Below are 22,943 nucleotides of genomic sequence, written 5' to 3' on the forward strand. Positions count from 1 at the left end.
TTTCAATGATAAGACTTAAAAATGCATTCGTTCTTCAAAGCACTCACTTATGAAATTATCGTTGACGTCATTAATACCTTGCATTACTTTCTTGCATTTCCCTCCTTTTCACTAAACTTCAATCCATGACGTCAATATTAAAGCTTATTACCGACTTATCAGAGTCGTTTAATGACGCTTTTTTACCCTCACAAAGCAATGATTCTCAAGTAAGCTACATTTAAAAGCTTTTTGTTGCAAGCTTTTTTTATGTACGTATGTATGTTTGTATGTATATGCACACAAAACTGTATTTGCGCAAACTCGTGGAAAAAGTGTTTCACGCTAAGCGTACCGGTGGTAAAAATTAAACTTCTCATTTAGAGTGATGAACTCTCAATGCACCCAGCAGTTAAAAAAGGTAGTCTTAGAGCTTATTATAAAAAATATATTTGTAGCTCCGCGGCAAATTGGCGATTTGCCCAAATTATAATTTTCGTGGTAAAATTATATAAATTTTTGAAATTTTGGAGCTTTTTGTCCGCTGGTTTACGGTTTTAATATTCAAAGTAGCCGAAGTTCATAGAAGACTGGCGTTCCAAGAAGGTTCCTACACTATACTCACTCAATATCTACGTCAGCAACTTTAACAAACTTCAACTAATAAAAGAACTGAATCCTAATGTTCGTATACAATTAAGAGAGTTTGTTGAGTTGATTATTAAAACCTAATTTCCACCTTGATGGCGTCGTTAAACGGAAATACCACATTTGGGGTTCTCTGAACTTTAAACTTAAAAAAGTTAAAAAAATATGGCAGTTTAAAAACTCTTGTTCTTTGGAGTACTCACGATAGGCGCTTAATTGATTATGCGTTAATAATATAGTCTCTGAGATATGTATAGGTTTACTATTGTGTTATCGTGGATTAAAACCCGATTTCTTAACGTCTAAATTGGATGAAATTAATGTGGAGCGCTTATGGTGCGACATGCCATACAGCCCATGAAATAATCGGTTCGATGATAAGAGTTGGCCACCTACACTCTAGGATTATTTCACGAGCTGTGCGGAATGTTGGCAATTGAGCCAATTGAGCTACTGGATGAGGACCCCTGGTTTAAATGCATGTTTTTCTCGCCAAAACTAACTTTTTACATTTGTTAACATCACTTTCTTCTTCTTGCTATATTTTAGATAATAGAGTAAAATATAAGAAGGGTGGCTTTGTTTTTGTTAATAGCCATACGTAGTAAACAGTCAACTGTCAAAGTCTACTGATTTTCGTACAATTTAAAACTCGATTTAAGTTTAGTTACTTTTAAAAAAATATAAGAACATATTCTTAAAAAATTTAGTATGGAGACTAAGAGTACCAGAAAGTAGATATTACGGATGTGTGTAATAAAATATTGCGATTTATTTTGGTGATAAAATCACTTTTTATTTTTGTCTAATGAATGTCTGGATTTTTCTTAAATCTTAACTTTACGTAAGCCTAGAAAATTTGGGTTTGACTGAGACACATTCATTTTAGAATAAACGTAATGTATCTCTTGAGCTTATGCCACCATATTTTCTGAAGTGATGTTTTGCGACTTCTAAGAAAACTGCTATTTAGGTCATCTTGATACTTACAGTAGTACACTATTTGCCCTTTGAAGGGGGAGAACTCAAAACAGACTTCAGTGAACAATTTAGGAAATTCAGACTTTTCAGGTTATCATAAAGGGTATTTCACCGTCACGGGTGGGACATTTGTACAATAAAAATTTACTTTATTTTTTAAATTTAAGTATAAAATAGTCAACAATTCTACATTTTGATAAAGCTTCACCTAATTCACTATTGTATTAGTTATTACCAAATACGGAAAAAATTCCAACTTACTTTTACATGGGAAAATATCTGAGTTATTTCTTCTGTCACTGGTGGGACAAAAAAAATAAACTGCTTTTTGCAGCACATATATTTTACGGAAACTCTGTGAATTCTTTTCACTTTTCTGTGTGAACTTGATGTCTTGAAATAAGAAAAAGAACAACAAATACTTATGAAAAAATTATTGCTTTATTGTAAAAAAAAATCCGAAATTCTTCTGTCACGGGTGGGACGGGTACGAATTTTTATATGAAAAGGGGCTTTTAGTGTGGTCCATATTGAAGATTATTTTTAAAAAATATAAAAAGCTGAGTAGAGGTTCAATTCACTCACGTTTTATCTTAGGATAGTGGATTTTATATGGAAGAAAATGCGTAGCAAGGTCAGCCGTGTTGAAATTTTCACCTTTACCTACTTAAATTTAATGGGCTAAAAATTGTATACTTAGAACTTTTCAAAAATTCTGAATAAAAGGTTTAAAAGGTGAGGGCGTAATTGTTAAAATTTGTTTAATTTTTATAGTTTTCGTACGAAGTTTGAAACGTGGATTTATGTGGTGCTGGTTATGTATTGTGCTAGACTTTTATAAAAAACTATAAACATTGAATAAACAAATGAAAAAAAAACAAAACTGGTCAAACCCACCTTAGCTGTCACGGGTGGGACATGCTTCACTGTTGAATTGCTCTTATCTAACTATGTGGAAACGAAAATGCAATTGTGGTAAACATTTGCAATGGATTTCTAACATTAGGGCTATACAGGATGTTATGGAAATGGTCTTGCATTTGCAGTTGGAATTGCATTTGCAAATTTTTTGCTTGCTGCCGTGGCAACCGTGTGCATTTTATTGCTGTGAATTTACCAGTGCAACGAATATGCAAATCCAAGAGTATATGCACAAGGTCCTGAACAGCCATATTATGTAACAAACACAAAACACAACCACAACTTCTGTAAGTAAATATAACAACTTTTCTCTTTTTTTGTGATGGGTGGGACTGCTTAATAATAACTCATAATAGATAAAGCACACACACAATTTAATAGGTACATATATAGCACAATAGGTACCATATATTTTTCAGACCAAGCACTTGAATTATGAATCGCAAATTATTTGACAGTACTTTCGAAACAACCCATTTCAAAAAATTTATTTAGAACTTGATTTCGAAACGTAAAGAAAGGTAATAAAAATGCATCTAAAGCTTTACGGCCTTATTCATAAAAAATTAAATAGATTTAAAGAGCTCTATAAAGTGACACTTTTTTACAAATTTTCTATTTAAAAAGCGGTTAAAATCTTTATTTTTTTATGAATTTGGGTGTTGATTTGTTGTTTTTTGGTTGATTCAAGATGTTTATAAATGTCTTGTCCACACGTTTGTTAGTTTTATAAAAAGAAAATATTTTTGCACTAAGGTTCGCTTTCTTATGGAACTTCCCGTAAGCTAATCAATCAAAAATCTTATATTTTGTTTTACTCATCTACTTCTTTAACCATAATTAGTTTTGGTCAGAAAAACAAGCATTTAAACCGTAGTGCATAGGTGTAGCAGTTTACATCAATAACTAATCCCCTGCAGCTACTGCTGGGTTTGTTACGTTTTACCAAAACCATGTTATTTAAAGAGCAAGCTTTGCTACTAAGCTCCATTGTCCACTCGCAGCAGAGGGCTATCCACTACCGCCCAAGTGGTAACTTATGAACATGAACCCCATTAAGCGTAGAAATGGAACAGCAACAACAACGGCGATGCATTTGCTGCAAGTTGGTCGCTCTCAAAGTTGGCATTTACCTCGGGCTTTTGACTGTTCACAACACTAACATTGATTTCAGTTTAGTGTCGGGCTTTACAAGAAATGGTGTGCGCGAAACAGAAACGTGATTAGTGTGATAGCGTGTGGCAAATTTAAAAATACATATGTACATACATACATGCATACATATGTGTAAAGAAAATAAACAATAACGTGACGTGAATGAGAACGTTAACGGGAAAGGTGTTGGTCGTTATAAGTGATGGGCGGGTGATTGCATGCCGAAGATCTCCAATATTTTTATGGCTTAAATAAATATTTGTATGGCTACATAAGTATGTATATAAAAGTATTTTATGTTGCTAACGAAGTGGCGCGTGTGGCAAGTGATGACCAATAGCATTTAATGTGTCGATGGTGGAGAGCAATCGAGGACGCTTGAAAAGAGTGGAAGAACAAAGCGCTATTTGCAGTGCAATGTACGATTTAAGTAATCTTAAATCCAAATTTCGTTTGCGTGCATTCACAGATATTTCATTTTAAGTTTGGCTAATCTTACTCAGACGAATCAAGCCGGAAGAAATGAAAATGAGCGAAATTGCACCAAGTGGCGAAGGAGTGCACTTTTTAAAAAGAGCTCTTCACCACAATTTATGAATAGAGCATTTTTTATTACAATGACCTTCACTAAGGGAACGCGTACAATGGCAGTGTAGCGAACACGAAATATAATCGCTGCACTTTGCAGCTGCAAAAACCAAAGCGAATGAAATTAAATGTGGCGCTACTTTTGTTACAACAGTATAGGCTGCAGCAATTGTAGGTGGTGAAATGCGCAAGAACAACAATAACACACAAGAAAATGGAAATATAATTGAGAATAGCCTCAAAACGCTTAGGGGTATTAAGGGTATTAAATAGAGGGTTATTCTAATAATTTCATTCTCATTGTGTCTTGTGTTCTATTTGCATACAGTGCAGGCCCGATAATGTGAACTAATTAAAACCAAGCGGGTCCATATTTACGAATGTCAAAATAAAGGCAAAAATTATCACCATTTTGTCCCAATTATGCATTTTAAAGTGAATATTTCCATATATGAATCAAAAATTAAGGAATTTATTCAAAAAAGAACGGGATACAGACATACTCTTATTAAAAAATTGTAGGGTTTCATTTCCAAAATGCATTCAACAAAATTAGGGTAACCAGACGTCCTGATTTATCAGGCCATATCCTGTTTTCAGGGCCGAATTAAAATGTCATGACTGATTTTTCATTTGTCCTGATTATTACAAAGCTGACCTTTTATAAACTTTTCACTGCATAAACATATCGTTAGGCGCTTTTTTTGTATATCGTTCACATAATAACATCCCTGCAAAACTCGAATGACCGAAAGTACAATACATGTACGAAATTTGTCGATTGTCAACTACACATAAATTGAGAACCACTGTGTCAAGGTACATCTGGTTTGTTGCCAGAGCTGTGGCGGATGAAGATGACACAAGATATACTATTGAGTTTTATCCTTAGCATCCTACCTATTGTACTTAAAGGTGTTGAGCTTTTGTCGGCGACCTTGAAAAATATCATCACAGCGTCGCTTGCCTACATCCCACAACTCTCAACTGAGAACTCTCAATTCTTACCATTGAGCGTAAAACAATCATTTCAAAACTCAAGTCTGATGGAAAAGAAAGTGATTGTGCTAACTTTCAAAAATGCTGTATCCTGATTTTTCCTTCGACTCGTCTGGTCACACTAAACAAAATTCATCTTACATTCACAAGAATGAAACGCGAAGTCAGATTTTGTTTCTGCTTCTTCTTGCTGGTTACACTTGTTACTTTTTGCGGACGATCTAAGATGTCTGCTCTTTCTGTTAATCGCAAAAACTTTTTTGGGGCTTTGTGTTCACTCTTTAGAGTGGGGTTTATATTATAAGGTGTTCACATTACTGCGCGTGCACTGTATCCATTTTTTTATGCATGCGTGCAGATGTCTTGGTGCAATTGAAATTGCATACGAAATATTGCACTGCGCCAACCCTTCAATATGGGGGTTGTTCGTATAAAATGCAAAAAATAAAGTTTAAGGTTTATAATGAAATTTAAACTAACCGTTGAAAGAGTTTGCAAATTAGATAGGATTTTCATGTTTATGAAAAAGGCCAAATCCGAAAATCCATATTCATAAACTCGGTATAGAGGGTGAATGAATCTGTAAAAAATTGCCTACCTCTATTTAAATAAGATCTAATGATAAAAAAATTAGTAGCCTATTTCCACCAAAAGATTTACTGCAGTAAAGAGGTCTAGTAAGTTGCAGGAACCTCCACATAGGGTGATCGGCAGGGTGTACTTTTTACTTTTTTCATTTTTACTTTTGTTTGCTTGTGCTTAACATGAGCAATTACTCCCCTCAAGTTGTAATCTCTCTTTTTCAATGGGCATAAATTGCAGTTAAGGCTTGGTGGAAATTAACTATAAATCCTTAAACATTTTAACCCTGACAGCTCAAGATACTGTCAGGTTAACTTATAAATACTGAAAGCACTTTGATAGATGAAATCTTAATACATACTAAGGGATTTCACTATGAATGCATTTAAGTATTTTTGTTTTAGCTTTGCCAACTCGGCACAAACATACAGAATATGCTCCGACGTATCTTCATCGCCATGTACGTACATGAGAAAACAAATACTTATTTATGACCGAATAGATGGCCAGTGAGTAACCTATTGTTTAGGTTAGGTTAGGTTAATCTGGCCGACGTTGAGTCGCACATAGACTGGTAGGTCCTTAGCGTTGCCAGTTGAAGCTCGTGTCTGTGCGTTGAAGTAGATATCACGTGGGATATCAACGCGTTTTGCGAATTTAAGTAGAAATATGAGCTCTACTTTTGAGATGTCATAAAACTTCTCGAATTGGTAGGATCTCAAGCATTTTACTCGTGTTTTTGACAGTGTAGGACATCGGCTGAGAAGATGCTCCAATATGTCCCTGGTCTTTCGCTCACGACACTTCCTGCACTTGCCCCCGCTAGTGATAGTAAGCAATCCGGTGGTAACTCTGCAGTTTTCCTTTGGTTGCTGTAACAAGAAGCGAGTATAGTTGCTTCCGTCGTTTTCGCACATAATTTCTGCAGTTTTGCAAATGGTTAACTTATTCCATTTAGCCCTGAACTGCCCAATCATATTATCGTCTATTTCGTTGTTCAAGTGGTGGCGTTATTGTCAGTCTTATTTGCTATTTAATTTCCCTCCATTCCCTATTGAACGGGCACCCAATAATATGTAGCCTTCTGCCGGCGGCTAGCCTGTCAATGGCTTATGGATGAAATACTGTATGTATGAGGTAACTGCCTTAATTGCCGCCTGACTATCTACGTATTGGTTTACTTATGAATTGATTGTCGTTTCGGTGTAGGCTAACTCTGCTGCTATCCTCATTGCGAAAACCTCTGCCCCCGTCTGACGTTCAGTTCCCGCAGTAATTTTCGACACTCACTCCCGTTACCATTTTAGAGCAGTCCATGAGAGGCGCTATCCCTCCTCCTCAACCGTTGTGCGAAACCTTCGCTCGCACTTAAAGATAGTGGCCATATAGTCCGCGCTGCCTTTGCTTCCAGCCCCAATTGAGCTATGCCCCAAGGTTCTATTGTTTGCTCTATATAAAATATTTATATCTTTTATAACGTACGAATCTCCAAATGACCTGGACTGTCGAAGCACCCCTAACGCTGGCCAGCACTTAAAGTGTTCTGAATTTATCGACTGGGTAATCGTAGGTTTTGAAGAAAACCAACACAAGGACCAATTGTCGTTGACCTCGTTTGCTTCGAATATGCAGTCACATGGTGGCCATCATCGCAGCACCGTGTTTTTTACTGTCACGAGTTGAAGAATTTCAAAGTACTCCTAAACGAGCTTGGAGGTGATTATCCGTTAGTATAGGGACCTGATTACCACTTGGCTGGCTAAGAAGTAAACTATGACGACGCTTTTAAAACCTTTTTTCAAGGTTTCAACTAGTACAGGTAGAGATTCCTGTAACCTCGGTCTGAATTACTGTGACTCATCTGCCTATTGGAATAGAAAGTCTAATTTCCAATAAGATTAAAAAAAAAAATAACCCATTTCAATAGTAGTATATATATACTTCCTACCCCACACCCTTAATATTAAAAGAGGTGCTGCAGAAATATTGGAAAACTGGATTTTTCATTATTCACAAAATTGCATTTAAGTTTTCGCGAATATATACTCCGAAACCACAAAGAACTGTTACGTGGGTGGCCAGTTCGGTGAAGACGATGTGGTTTCCAGGCATGGTGGCAGACCCGGTCTAGCTCGTCGGATGAGAAGTTTTTACCACCTGTCATTGCAATTATGCCTGAGATAGTGGGAAAGGATTTATCAGAAACAAATGAAACAAAAATAAATAAATTTCGATATGAAAATCCGCCAAATAGGTCCTTGTACCTACTGGGCACGCTTTTTAAAACCAACTTTCGAAATTTGCGTAAATTTACAGGTTTAAGAAAATGGATTTTGTATCAGGTTCAGCCGTTTAGTTTTAAAATGGTCAGGAAAATATCAAAAAGGGTTTTTTGTTTTGAATTTTAGTGATTTTATTTTTCCGAAGCCGAACTTCTATTTACACTCTTAAAGCCAAAACCTTCCATATGTGTAGGTACGTACACTTGTAAATGTTCATAGGTGCACATGAACCTTTTCTTTCTTTATGAACGCATTTATAAACATCCTTCATAGCAGCATCCTTCAAGCGTAGTTACTCGTATGTATAAGCGCACTTGCATACAAATAAGCTCCGTGTAGTTGTCCTTATGTCAATTTGTGTACTACATATGTACAACCACTTAGCGTTATCGTCATTGCTGTTTGTCTTATTATTGCCACAACTCTTAACTTAATCACAACTCTTAATGTTCATAACTCATAATGTAGACAGCATAACTCGTTGTCGTCCTTGCGCTTCGTCTTCCTCTCGGCTCAACGCCACGACCGTATGATATCCTTCGCATATTCGCTTTCGCTCCGTCCTTAACCGTTATTGCTCACTCCCGTAAGTTCTTGTGCTTTGGATCGATAACGGACAGAAAGCATGAGTGAGCAAGTGAGCGGGCGAGCGCAAAATGAAAGTGTCTGTCTGGGAGCGTGTAATAGAATTGTGCATCCTCAGCGTAGGAAATTGTGGAAGTGAAACACCCCAGTGTGACACAGCAAAAACTGACAAAGCGAGGTGAACATGTGATGAAGCAATTAATGTTCCTTTAAATTTTGTAGTGAAAGGACACTTGTGAAGGCAGGCAATGGTGAAGGCTGGTGAAAAGTGAGAAGGAAAATAAATATAGAAAAAATATATAAAAATTAATGAAAATTCTTGTGTTGAATTCAATTTTCAATTACAAGTATTTACCTACAATTGATTTCAACCAATAAGAGCAAGGCCAATTGTGATTTAGAACGGTATCTCCAACAAGTGCAATAAATCAAGTTTATAATTAAATGTGTTCCATTTCCAATGAGTGCTAAAGTGCCAAATGTCAAACAGCAAGAGCAGTCTCAGTCGCAGCCGCAGACGCGGCCGCAGCAACAACAAGGGCAACAAAGCTTGCAGTCGAAGAAGAAACAGTCGAGCAGCACAACAACAAAAACAAGCACGCACAAAAGCAGCAACAATAAGGCAACTAAAATGACAACCGCCAGCGGATTTGTTGCACCAAACGCCAGTGTTATCCCCTCTTCCACATCTAGCGCCGACTTAAATCACACAGCAACGGAAGCCAAGGAAGTGGAGGCGGTAGATGTGGCCAGTGACGCCTTGTATTGTGGCAGCAGCGCGCAACAACCACGACAACAGCAACAACATCAAAAGCAGCAAAAGCATGCGATGGCGACAGATGATCCACAACCACCGCCAAGAGCAGCGCCGCGCGGTAATCCACCGACGCCAAAACCGCGCTCAGGTAAGGCTTAAAGCCAAATAAATTGCAAACAAAAGGCAAAATGAGGAAGAAAAATATGCCGAAAATGCTTTACGTACCGCGCAAAGTAGTTGACCTGGTTTTGTTGGTGCATTTTAGTTTCACAAATTCGTAAAAGCACCAACACCAAATGGACAACAATACTTTTGAGTAGTGATTCTCTAGGGGGTTGTGCGTCTTTTACTTGTCAAATCTTTTGCAAAGCGCTCAAAAATTAGGGCACGCTGCTATTGCGAATTGCATTTACATTCAATGTGCCAGAGCCCTCAGCTCAGTTCCTTTAAATAATGCACATTTTCCATTTCATTTGCATTTGCTTTTATGCGAGAACATTGCCTACCATTTGCGCTATTTCTTGACTACTTGAGTTCCCGAATGAGGCAGGCTAGGCTGCAGCTGCAACTGTAACTTGCTGTATTTTTAATGCAATGGGTCGCCTTCAAAGGAGATTGTAGTATATGTCAATGAGGAGCTTGCTCGCTGGCAAAACATTTATCGTTTTATTTTTGCCCACACTTAAATACATGTATGTATGGATGTACATATATGTATAATGATTTATATAGTTATACATTCATATGTACATAAATATGTATTCATGAAAGTGCTTTAAATATGTAGTTCCCTCATCACCAAGAGGGTAAATATACAAGTTAAACACATTTTACGACACAAATGGTTGAAAAACAAAAACCATGAATGTAGCAAATCCATGTGACCCATATTCTTGGTTTCCATGGCATAGGGCCAAATAAACTAACACACCTCTACTATTAATGTACAACCATGTGTATGTATGTGTAGTATGCGCTCACCCCACCGTATGCTTGTGTATACAGTATTGGTTATAATACTAGCAGCTCTTATTCTATTGATGACAATAAGTTTCCTTTCTTTTATCAATATGTTTTAATTGATTAAAAAAACAAAAAAGAGTTTGGCCTTTAGGTTGTACTTTACTCATATTTGTATGAATTCTGAAAATAATTTGAATTCTGCCTTGCTGTCTATCGCCTTTCATATTGTTGTTATAATATAGATAAATAGTTATTGTTTTTACAGATGCGAAGGCATCCGTTGCATTATTGTTGAGACTACATACATATGTAGTAGATATCGACAGAGCCAGCGACATTGGTAATAGATGAGGTTTTCCGACCAAACTAATTTCTTGGTTATATGACACCATAGTAAAGAAAAAAGAATATTATGTTTTATTCGGCCCTCGTATGGAGAAATATCCTCACTTGTTATTTAAGTAGAGTGCGTGCAACTGGCTCCCTTTATAGGCATTAGTGATGCATTGCGAACCACCCTGTCGCTAAAGTCAAGCTGAGCATAGTGCCTGTTGACATTGCAGAGAAACTGAATGCGTAGCAAACTCAGCGCCTCAACATTCTTAAATTCTTGGGAATTTCGATTTCGTTCTAATAACACAAAACTGCTCCAAGCAGTCTTTTTTTTATTACATATTTCCTCAAGCGATATTTGGATGTGTCGAGGTGCCTGGAGTAAGTGAGGTATGAGTGTTCCAGGATTTCTTACTATAAGCAACATTTTCGTTTTCTCTAATAGATTAACCCCTCTATTCAAACAGAGTTACAAAACTTAGCTCGTCACTGTTGGGATTTCTAGTGCGCCGAAAAATGTGCCACAAAACTTCGTTTTCAAGTGCTTGAAAATACACAAAAACTTAAAAATTTTGTGTTGCAGTGGCAAACTTTGAGGTGCAGTAGAAATCACAACTGTGATGAGCTAAGGTTTGCAGTAAAGGCCTGCAAATGTTGAACTATAAAACATAGCGACATGTGCCACATCATGCAAGTGCCAGTCGTCCATAGCATGTCGCTCATACATGTTTGACAGAGGCATATGAAGACACTATTGAATAAATTGAAATCAAATTATGCATCAAGTATATGCATGTCAAAACATGCGACACATGCGACATAGTCAACATTATTAATTACTAGTCCACTTGCAAAGAGCGTTATGTGATTTTATAATAGAAAGCCATAAATTTGAAAAAACGACTACAACAACAAATAACATTTAAATTGAATCTGTTTTATTATTACCTGAAATTTTGGATAAATAAGAGCCTTATAAAATTGTAACATAACATAACATGACATAAGATAACATTAGCACTCTATACGACCTAAAGCAGTTTTCTAAGTTCATCAGAAGATGTATAGTTTTGAAAGTTTATACATAATGTGTTGTAGCGACTTTTGGAAGAAGAGGCAACATTTGATGCTATTTTTTCAGAATTTAAAAAGATTTTGCACTCTGTTGTTACTGGACATGAAACTACTCTAAATACTGGTACGTAATCCCCCAAAAACTAAAAATCGAAACAACGCACTTTTCAAGTGGACTACTCAATTGTCTAATTTAAAAATCTATATATATTTCAATACAAGGGAGGATCAAACCGTATTAAAAATATGCTGCAGAAACAGAACAGCGAAAACAGTTTCGCTAAGTAGCAATGACATGCTAAAACAGTATGTTTCAGATGGAATGATATGGCACAACACGTTGTTTGTGTTGACATGACATAGCAATGCATGACATTTTTGAAAACGACATTTTTACAGAAAATGTTGAATTTTGCAGTACTTTGGTTTATAGAATACGGCAGTAAGTCTGATGTTATTTGAAAAATAAAAATAATAACTGGAATATAATATGATTTGTCATCAGCAGTTTTAAAACCATATTTCTCTAAAAAATGTTATTCATCCATCTGAGAGCTTAAAATCATGATTAAAATGATTTAATTTGTTTAATTGTCAATTGCAATTAAAGATCGGTTTTATGATTCTTTTATTCTGCTTACATTCCAGTAGAAGAATGTTGTGTTACTATAGAAAAAATTCCAGTTAATGTTGCTTGTAGTTCTGAGATATGAGTGATATTATCAGATACTTAAATAAAGATTGGTGGCAAGTTGCTGGTGTTTTGCACAAAACTGTATATATAAAGCGCTGCGAGTGTGCTTTTAATTCTTTAACAGTAGCATACATTTGAGCGTAAGTAGGTGAACAGGCTTTTTACTATAAAAATCGTTTACCACTTTCCATGCACTTTCCTCCACTCCATAGTTCGGAATGTCTCTTTGTGTAAAATAATGTTACGAATTGCTTTGGGCGAAGCATTAGTCCAAATCATTAAAATTTCATCTTGCCGCATTCTATTTACAAGCTCCTACGCGTATAAAATGCGAGAGCTGAATGGGCAGTGGCACTGCATTCAGTCCGCATTAAAATGCAACTATGTACACTGGCACCATGTATGCAGGAGCATACATATTTACATACATATAGGAACATATTTTCAACACCTTACCATTTTAAGAGCATATCTAGTGATAACTAACTAGCTCCCCAAGAAAGCGTGATATTTTTTTTTTCAAAAATTTCTTTTTTATACGGAAATGTTCCTGGGGAACTAATGCATTTTTGCATCTAAGCGAGAATTTTGCAAAAATATTGCCTTTAATCAGACAATGATCACTGTGTCATGCTCTTTTTGTAAACGGAAAAGTATAAAATTATAGAAAAATATACTCAAATTTGAAGCTCGGATATTAATCAAGAATATCTTACGGTAGATAAGTATTTCTGAACTGAAATGTTTTTATCTTTCTGAAATATTTTCTAAAATGCAATGACCAATTGAATAATAATTTAAGGACTATTTCTATTTTTTTCATAATTTCTCCTGATTGTTATTTTATGAACGCAACGAGTTTTTCCGTAAAGGCGAGACAGCTACCCCTCTAAAATTTACGCGCCTGGAAAACCCTTAATAAAAACTCATTTATACCATAAAAATCATAAACAATTTTAGGAGGTATGACTTTCAACAGGCCTACATAATTAACACAACAATTAATCGTTTTCTGTCATCAAAATTCCGAAAAAATTAGAAACGTAAAGTTTAATTTTGTTCGTCTTTCAAACTTTTTTTCATTAAATAACATACACTCCCGGAACAAAGTATTGGCACAGCAAATTTTTCACAATATATGCAACAATTTTCATTCTTATATTTTTTCCTTAATTTCGTGTAAAGATATAGTTCATTCTACAACAAAAAAAAACATAAAAATATAATTCTTAAACTTTGTGCAAAACTCGCGAAAATTCAGCAAATTTTTATGAAAATTTTCAACTCTTTAATCAGATTTTTCAGAATTTGAGTATACAGATTTGTAGCCTAATCGATTTTAATATAATAAAGTGCAAATTCTAAGTTAAAAAATTTTTTTCTTTCCAAAATACTTCATATGGAAAAAATGCAAAAACACCTTCAACAAAAAAAATCTTAAAAATCAATGCGATTTTTGATTAACCTTGAACTTGCATTTTTTTACTAGAATTTAAAGGGCTACAAAACGCATACTCAAAAAAATTCTAAAAAATCTGATTAAAAAGGTTAAAATTTTTATGCAAATTTGCTGAATTTTCGTGAGTTTTGCAGAAAGTTTAGGAATTTTATTTTTATGTTTTTATGTTTTTTTATACAAAATTGGAGGAAAAATATTAGAATAAAAATTTTTCCATATATTGTGAAAAATTTGCTGTGCCAATACTTTGTTCCGGCAGTTTACATAAAAAATATGGAGTTGCGGCCAGATGTCTATCCAAAGACACTTACAGTCTGCGTGAAGAGCCTTGAATAGAGTATTTCCTCTTTGAACAGGGAAAAATAAAACCAAATCAAATCCCAAACGTCCAAACCCAAAAATGTCTACGTGAACAGCATTGAATAGAACAACATCGAATTGATTTTGAAACAAAGTTTGAAATGGTATGGATAAAGAGTATTCTTGATCTTATTGAAGAGGAATCCAGCATCGAAAAGAGGATGCCCTCCACAGAGAAAAATTTATAGTACAACATAAGTACACTGTATATTATTTCAAAAGCAAAGTCTTATTATATAGGGAAATCCGAAATGCTATGAGTGAAGAGCGTTTTGTGACTTTTATGAGACAAATCCTAATTAGTGAAGAAAACGCGTAGTTGGCCTAAGAACGAAAATTTATGGAAGTGTATTATAGTTTTGCTTATAGCTAACTAATTGCTCAACAAAAAAAATATTGATTAATCGTTCTGAATGAAGAAAATTTATAGAGATCTAAAAGATTAAATTTGTAGAGGATTTACACTTACCATTAAATGGAAGAGAAAACAGTAAAAAACAAGGGGCTTATAAAAATATGTCTAATACAGTCTACTAGTGAAACCCATGATATAAACATTACGAAAACATTATAAAACCAATTGTTCTTCTCACTTAGGGCCGATTTCATATGAAAACTTAAATGGCCCTTAAGTCTAATTTTGGATTGTTATTTAAATGTCATTTAGCTTGCATTCGGTTTCAGATCATTTTTGTTTAAATAAGTCAAATAATCGGCAACACTGTTTCTTGAAATTGTTGTTGCACTTCTTTGTTTTTTTTTTACATTTTGTGCTGAACAGCTGATTGTTGTTTGGTACAAACAAGGCTTGCATATCACATACTTAAATAGCCAATATTGGACATTTAAGTGAATTTTTAAAGTTAATCAACAAGCTCTATTTAAATAGCTCATCTGAAATTGGGCCTCAGAGTTTTGTTTTATCAGGGCTGCTTTAATATGTCCATACATATATATCGTTACCCTAATATGTATAGAAAGGCCCTATATGTTTTCATACAAACTGACAAAAATTAAAAATAAAAACTTAATAGAAAATGAAGTTCTAAGTCTCTAAGTTCTAATATGATTTTAGTAAGTAATCTACCGGCTTTCGCTGGTTGAGTTCGGGCCTTTCTCTATTAAGGTAATGACATTTACATATGTATGTATGCATTTTTATATGGAGCCAATAATTTTGAAGACGCAGCAAATGCGTATTGATTTTTAATTAAGTGCAGGTTATTCACATTTATGTGCATATGTCCATACATACATACAAACATACCCATGCAATAATGCGTGCTTGTGTACACATGAAGACATCGAATGTATATTCGCCTTAATTAGGTGGAAACTTAAACGTTATTTGTCATTATTTTTTACTTGGCAATCCAAATGTTTCTGTTACACCTTTTGACAAAGTCATCAACCTTCATTTGCGAAGAGTGTTGAGCGCTTTTTAAAGACCATCGTCATCAGACAATTTATGTAGCTTTATAAATACATATGTACATTCATATGTAGTATGTTTCATAGACGGTATTCCAGACAAGTACCATCTCCATTGGTACCCCTAAACAAAAGAACTGCTTTTTAGATTTACATACTTCATTTACGCTTACGCCCATGACTATAAAAAGGTCTTAATCAAAGTAAACAGGAGTACCGCTAATGCAGAAAACTAACCTAAGAACTAAGTCAAGCAGGTTTTGCACTATTTCTACTTTTTCTTAAATGTAAATCATATGCATTGTTGGTCACTTCTTAGGGGACAAACAAGCAAACACATTTACGATGTAAACAATCGCATGTGCGTGTGTGCATATGTATGTACATACATATTCCCTGTGGGGAAAATCTCTAGTTCTGAACTGGGGCGCTTCTAGTACATTTAGTCCCAGTACTGGTTCGCGATAAATCTCTTTTGCATGCAAGCAACTGGCGAATTCAACATGGCGATGTCCTAGGAAGTGTCAATTGGCCCCCGCTGCATCCCTTTTTCGATAGTTCCGAACTAGTCCTAAATTCTATAGTTCTGAACCAGTTCTAAAATCGACAGACGAAAGAAAAAAGTATCATGATTTTTCAATCTTTTCGGTTCTTCCGTGTGCGATTTTACATTATTTTCAAAGAAAAGTTTTTTCAATTTGAAATTTAATTTGTTTGAATGATTGTAAGAAATGTACGTTTACTTACCTTACTGTAGCTGACTTTGCAGAGGTGCTCGCTGTTATTGGTTAGATTCCAGATGGCCCCAAGATGTTAATATGTTAACACAAAGCTTTGTTTTGTATTACCAAACTATGAAATAGCATCTGCGAAGCACAGAATAGAAGCGTATTTGAACGAAAAAGCCGCCGAACACATATCTTTGTAAAGTAAATAAGCCCCCCGCTGCATCCCTTATTCGACAGTTCCGAAATAGTTCTAAATTCGACAAATAGGATCTAGTTCGTTCTGCATCCCTTTATCTATAGTTCCGAACCATTTCTAAATTTGTCACTTTAGATATAGATTTGTAGTGAAAAAAACTGAAAAAATTAGTTTCTTAAAAGTACCACTTTTCGCCGATTTTGGACTGGTGGGGATATAGTTCCTATCGGACTAGTTCCTTTTTGGCGATAAAGACCTAGTACGGAACTAGAAATTTGATTCACTAGTCCGCGGTTTCCCTGCTGGGTTATTAATGACTCAAAATACATGTAAATATGTGCTTGTTTCCTAAAGCGTTAGTTTTATTACAAAATTGTTGTCTTACGGTTTTTCGTTAACCGGCAAGCCTAGTCATTAAAACGGTAAGTGACTTGCAGGGCCATCCCGACATCATTTGATTGGGTTAGAAGACTGCAATACCAAGTTATGAGTAAACAAATAGCTTATAATAAAATAAACCACCGCCGGATAATGTATAAAATATTTTTATGGAGGACACACTCATTGCGATTCGTACGACATAAGTTGCACAATGCCTACAATAAATAATAATACAGTGTGAATCTCATATTGAACATCGTATCATTATCCAACAATCAACCGCCGCATCTGAAATGCTTTAAAGATCGACACTTCGTTGTCCAAATGAGTGAGCAAACCATAGGTAAGGTTAGATTGTGGCAGCTGCCTTCATCCAAGTCCCAGATGAAGGCACACTCAAGCCCAAAAATACCCACTGTGATACGGTTTGGTTTTATTTGGCTTAATGTTAATTCCAACCGTTTAGCTTAGGTCCTGTAGAAAATAGAAAAATTACTGGTTGAGACACCGCTACCAAATCCAGCCAGGCCTGAACAGAGGTAGTGTTCGATGCTCTCTAGATCTTCATCGTCATCACAGCCGCAGCAGTAGTCATTTGCAGGAAAGCCCATTCTGATGCCCTGCATTCCTAAAGGGCAAAGGCCCTTAATGAGTGCTATTTCCAGCCGGAGTTGGGCGCGTTCTAATTGTAGAAGATTGCGGGTTCGGTTGTTAATCCAGCGTGCCATCTGTAAGAGACTCAATAAGCCTTGCAAGTTCACCCGCTTCGCTCCTAACCAAAATATCTTTGTGATCTGGAAACCGAGTTACCTTTTTGTGGGCATAGCTGCCGTTTTTTACACTGTTCTTACGTACTACAGTGATTTTTGGCGACGTTACAGAACTTTCTAAAGAACTAATGGCGGCTTGGCCATGAAATGAAATGAAATGAAAAAAATAATAACTGCAGAACTGGATCTCAGGTAATCAGCCACTGAATGGCCTCCTCCATGGCTGCAAGTTCAGCTTAAAATGACCTGGCAGTCCAAAACTTATTTTAAGAAATAATACACCACTTTCAACTATTTTGTTTCATTTGGGTCCGTCGGTATTTAATGAGGTACAGTGCGAGTATGTTTTCAGAATCTAAATTTATTCCCATACTATATCGAGGGAATTCTTGTGTTGAAGCAGTTTTCAAATTCTAGAGGGCTTGCAATTTTTCAGTCAGGTGCCCAGAATTTTGGAATCGGCAAATCGCATTTAGCCTAATATCATTACTTTTCGCATTTAGTTTAACATAAAGGTCAGTCGAGGAATGTTGGGTACGATTTCCAGAGCCTTAGTAGCTGAGTAAATCCAATGCACTATCTGCGACTGAATGCTCCATTAAGTGAGTTGGAATTAGTAAAGTGTTTATTATCAGATTCTATTGGAGCGGGGCGAGAACCCCGCTATTCAGTGCGCCTCTGAACGCGTATCTGGTAACTGATGCTCCCTTCATCTCTGAACATATGGGTATAGTTATTTTACCAAGGCGTAAGCCGATGAGTTGTGCCAGAGCTACTTAAATTCCTGTTTGTAGGTAATTGGGTCGTTTATGGACTCAAAACTGGTTCCCTGAAGGCTTTTTCAATGTTCGCCTCCAATTAAATTTGCGCTCCTTTGTCGCAAAATCGAAAAACGAATATTCACTCGAAGATTAATGACAATCAAAAACAATGTCCCATGGTGTGGATTTCTAGTATACCTGGGATGGTTGCGCGAGAGCAGTGCAGCGGGACGTGGAAGTCGCGAGCGCGGCGCTGGGAAGCGTACAAATGTGCACTCGCAAAATTAAAACTTACATAAGTACATATATTTATTTTCTAATATCCAATAAATCCGGAAATATTAAATAATTATTTATTTCATTTTATTAGTAATAATATGTATCAATTTAAATTACATATGTACATACGTAAACGACGTTCGGACTTTATTTTCTACCGATAATTTTTGAAATATTAAACAAAAGTTAATTTCCGTACCCGGATTCATAATACTGGGGGTTTGAAATGCGTTATTTGATTTGACGAAATAATTTGATCATTACCAATGATTTTCCCCAAGTCTCCGTAAACTGGAAAATTACCGTAACAATTTTAACACACGGCGAGAGTTTCTTTATTCACATTCCGAACATTCGAAATACATTTTTCTGTTCACTTATTCATTAGAACGTTGTTCCCGAATTCTCTTCCATTGTTCCTGATAAACTAAACGACTATTCTCTTCTAGATCCGGACTGAATAATAAGGGAACACGCTCACGGTCAAATAATAGGAAAAATGTGATCCACAAATAGTATGGTCAGACATGCACTTTTAGTACAAGCGGTTGTAATTTCAATTATGACTTTATTACTAATTTTTGCAATTTTTAATATGACTTTATTTCACTTCTGGATTGGAAACAACGTCATCTGGTTTTATTTCCAAAACAAAATGTAAATAAGACCATATGGCTTTATTGCGTATGGAGTTATTGCACCCCATCACTTTCGGTAACATTTCTAATAGAACAAAATGGAAACAAAACTCTCCGGAGCGTTTTGGTAAAGAACAAAACGGGAACAAAGACCTAAGGAACTTTCTCTCGACAAACAATTTCTGAACTAGAGTCTCAGGAATTTTCTAACAGAGAACGAAACAGGAACAAATGTTTTCTGAACTACTCGCGAAGAAAGGTAGCGTTAAAATAGTTTTTTATCATACCATTCCATTAGTTTGAAATGTTTGGATATTAAAATTAATCGAAAAAAGGACCGAAACATAACTAAGCAAATGAAGTCAACGAAATATTTAAGACACGAACTTTTCTTGCACAGAAAATGAAAAATTTTTCCGTAAGTGGACAGTATACCCTAATGATAAACGATCAGGAAATTGAAATGATCCAGATTTCTTCTGGCTTATAATCAATGCGACCTATGGTCTTTTACTATAACTTTTCCATCTGGGTAATATGAATATACTCTGTCTTTTGGCATTGCCTCCTGAAACTGGCCACTTTTGAAAACCTTTTAATCGCTTGGATTAAGCATCTTTCCGATATGCAAACCGAAATCAAAAAGAGGACAGTGCCGAAATTTAAAAATTTTGTTTTCAAATTTCGACTTAGAAAAGAACTATAACTACGATGGCTTATTCGCATTACCTAATTTATCCCAAATAAAATTGCAAACATTTCCTTTTCCTTTCACTTGCAGTGCTCCCACCAACCACAACGCTAATGGCGTCAACAACACCAGCAATAACAACAGCAACACTAATCAATTCATCGTCTGCAACATCAAAAGCAACAACAACTACAGCGACAATGCAACATGCAACAGTTAATGCGCTGAAAATGACAGAGAACGCGGAGCCGCACACAACGCCGCGCTCCAAGCAGCGGCTAATCAAAGTGGATTTCTCGCTATTGCAGGTAAATACATACATAGTTATGTATATATATATGTATATATATGTATGTATTAACTCTCGCTTGTACTTCACGTTCCTACGGCATATTGCAGTGGCAGTAGGCCATATGATTTTGATAATAAGTATTTCAGCGGGAACCGGTACTTACTTATGCAACACTGAAATTGTATATGTAGCTAGAAAGGTAACGCGCTCACTTGCCTCACTCGGCAAATCTTGAATTTTTCGAATGGCAAACCAGTAGCTGGTTATCTTTATGCAAGCGTTTGTGCAATTAAACATTGTGCTGCATGCAACTTGAAGGGCTGCAATCCCACGCATAAGTAGTTATACGAATATGCATAAATATGATTTATTTAGGAGTTATGAAATGGTGACGAATTCATGATATAATTTAAGTAGCGAATTGAAATTGTTTTCGTTTCTGGTTTAACTAAACAGAAATGGCATTTCGTCTTCATAATCGTATACATATATTAAACATGAATTTCATAAAATTTCAGTTGACCTCATGCGCATGCCAGTGGTCATGCACGCAATACTATTTGCTGCATATGTGGAAGTAAATGAAAACTGAAAATCTCCCCATGCAATTTTCCTCAACCTAAATTCAAATCAAGTCACTGTAAAAAATTCTTGCACTACAATCAACAAATTCGATCCCTTTAAGGAGAAATCCATGCAAAACTCAACGCAAGTAAATTCAAAATTCCTGTGGAAATGAAAAAGGTAAACTATTTGAATGCACTTTTCTTTCACTGCGAGGCATCAGAGTAGATCACATTGCTTACGTACATATCAACGTACATTCGAACATGCGCTCAATGACCCCTAGTATGCGATCACACAAACATACACATAATTGATGAATTGGTCATCGCAGGCAATTGGAATTGTTAACGACTGCCAATTGTTTTGTGATGACAAATGTGGCAAAGAAAATATGTAGGTAAATTCGTCATGAAAGTAATCAAAAACCAAAATTAAGTGAAAGTAAATAAATGTCAATGTTAATCGGTTTATTTGGCACAAATATTATTTTTCATGTCCAACAAACTTCAGCAGTTGCCGCTCTACTTTACGTCCTTCTACACTTGGTGCCTCCATTTTATTCGTAGGCGCCCTTGCTTTCGTTTTCCACCGATGGATGCTGAGTTGAAGGATCTTAATCAACGTATACAACATGCTCAAGGAAGCGCAGTATTGGTACTTTTACGCACTTAACTATGAAAATTCCGTTAAAAAGCTCATACGGTTCGTCACTCTACCCTTGAATCCCCAAAAACCTTCTCTTCTCCATACGACAGAGTACTCGTTTTTGCCCCATGCAAAATGACTGATATGATGAGAGACTTTTAGGCACCCTCTAGCGACAGTTTTTTTCGCCAGAGCTCCCGGCTGACATTATATTTGGTGTTGATGCTGGCTACTAGGTAGACAAATCCATCACTACTTCAAAAGAGTCTTTATTTTTTGCATGAAGGTACTTTGCCTTGTTCTCGTTCACCAGAAGACCAACCTTTTTTGCCTCCTACTTTAAGCGGGGTAATGATGCGTTCACTGTCCTGATGTTGAAACCGCTGATCTGCGTAGACGAACAAAAGTGAGTCGCATTGTCTAAAATCTCGTCCCGAACGACGCGGGGAACTATTTTCCAATTTGGACCAAGCTTAAAGTTGTACTCAACGGCTTGTTTGCGTACTATCAAAAGTAACGAAAACGTTGTGGGGGTCTAAAATTGTTTGCCGTACTGTGAAAATGTAATCATTTTCCAGGTATGTACCCAGACTGATAAGGCCCAATCAATTGATTCACAAAAGCTTCACTCTTTCACAAAGTCTCATCGATAGGGCCTTATATGCAATGGTGATAAGGCTTATCCCGCGGTAAATCGCGCAAACAGCATGATCTTCCGTCTTGTCGATTCGGCAAAGTATACTGAGATTCCGACCTTCGGGCATGAATTTGTTAGATCAAATTTTGCTTAACAGCTGGTACATGCGCCCAACCAGCTCTTCACTACCGCTTTGAACAGCTCAGCCGGTATTCCGTCCGCTCTAGGCGCTTTGTGGCTTTCAGCTGCTTTATTGTGGTTTTCTACCGTGTGTTTGTCAAATTGATGCCCGGTTGCGCCAATCAGTTTTAACAGTCTAAAGGTAGGGTCACACAATTGGTATATTTGTACAGATTTGTACATTTTTTATTTTTTATATTGGGCTATCGGCGTAAAACTGTAAGTCCCTGCGCTGTGACAACATTAAAGCGCACACCACAAAGCGGAGGAGAAGCTCGGCCAAACACTAACAAATGTGTAAGCGCCAATCTAATAATAATTGGTACGAAATTTAAAAAAAAAATTAGACTACAAATTGTTTTATAGACACAACGATTAGTAAAATAC

General features: G+C 36.1%; 1 protein-coding gene across 2 annotated transcripts in view; it reads left to right on the top strand.

Moving 5' to 3' along the window:
• spir (spire type actin nucleation factor) overlaps positions 1 to 22,943 on the top strand; it is a 223,702-nt gene that overhangs the window by 191,702 nt on the left and 9,057 nt on the right. For both annotated transcript variants that reach the window (XM_017609646.1, XM_017609647.1), the window contains exon 11: positions 20,326 to 20,543. In XM_017609646.1, coding sequence (XP_017465135.1) covers positions 20,326 to 20,543 — 218 coding nt within the window. The remainder of the gene's footprint in view (positions 1 to 20,325; positions 20,544 to 22,943) is intronic.

This window comes from Rhagoletis zephyria, unplaced genomic scaffold (genome assembly GCF_001687245.7).
Source record: "Rhagoletis zephyria isolate East Lansing unplaced genomic scaffold, Rhagoletis_zephyria_1.1 Rzeph_scaffold_00242, whole genome shotgun sequence".
Lineage (NCBI taxonomy): Eukaryota > Metazoa > Arthropoda > Insecta > Diptera > Tephritidae > Rhagoletis > Rhagoletis zephyria.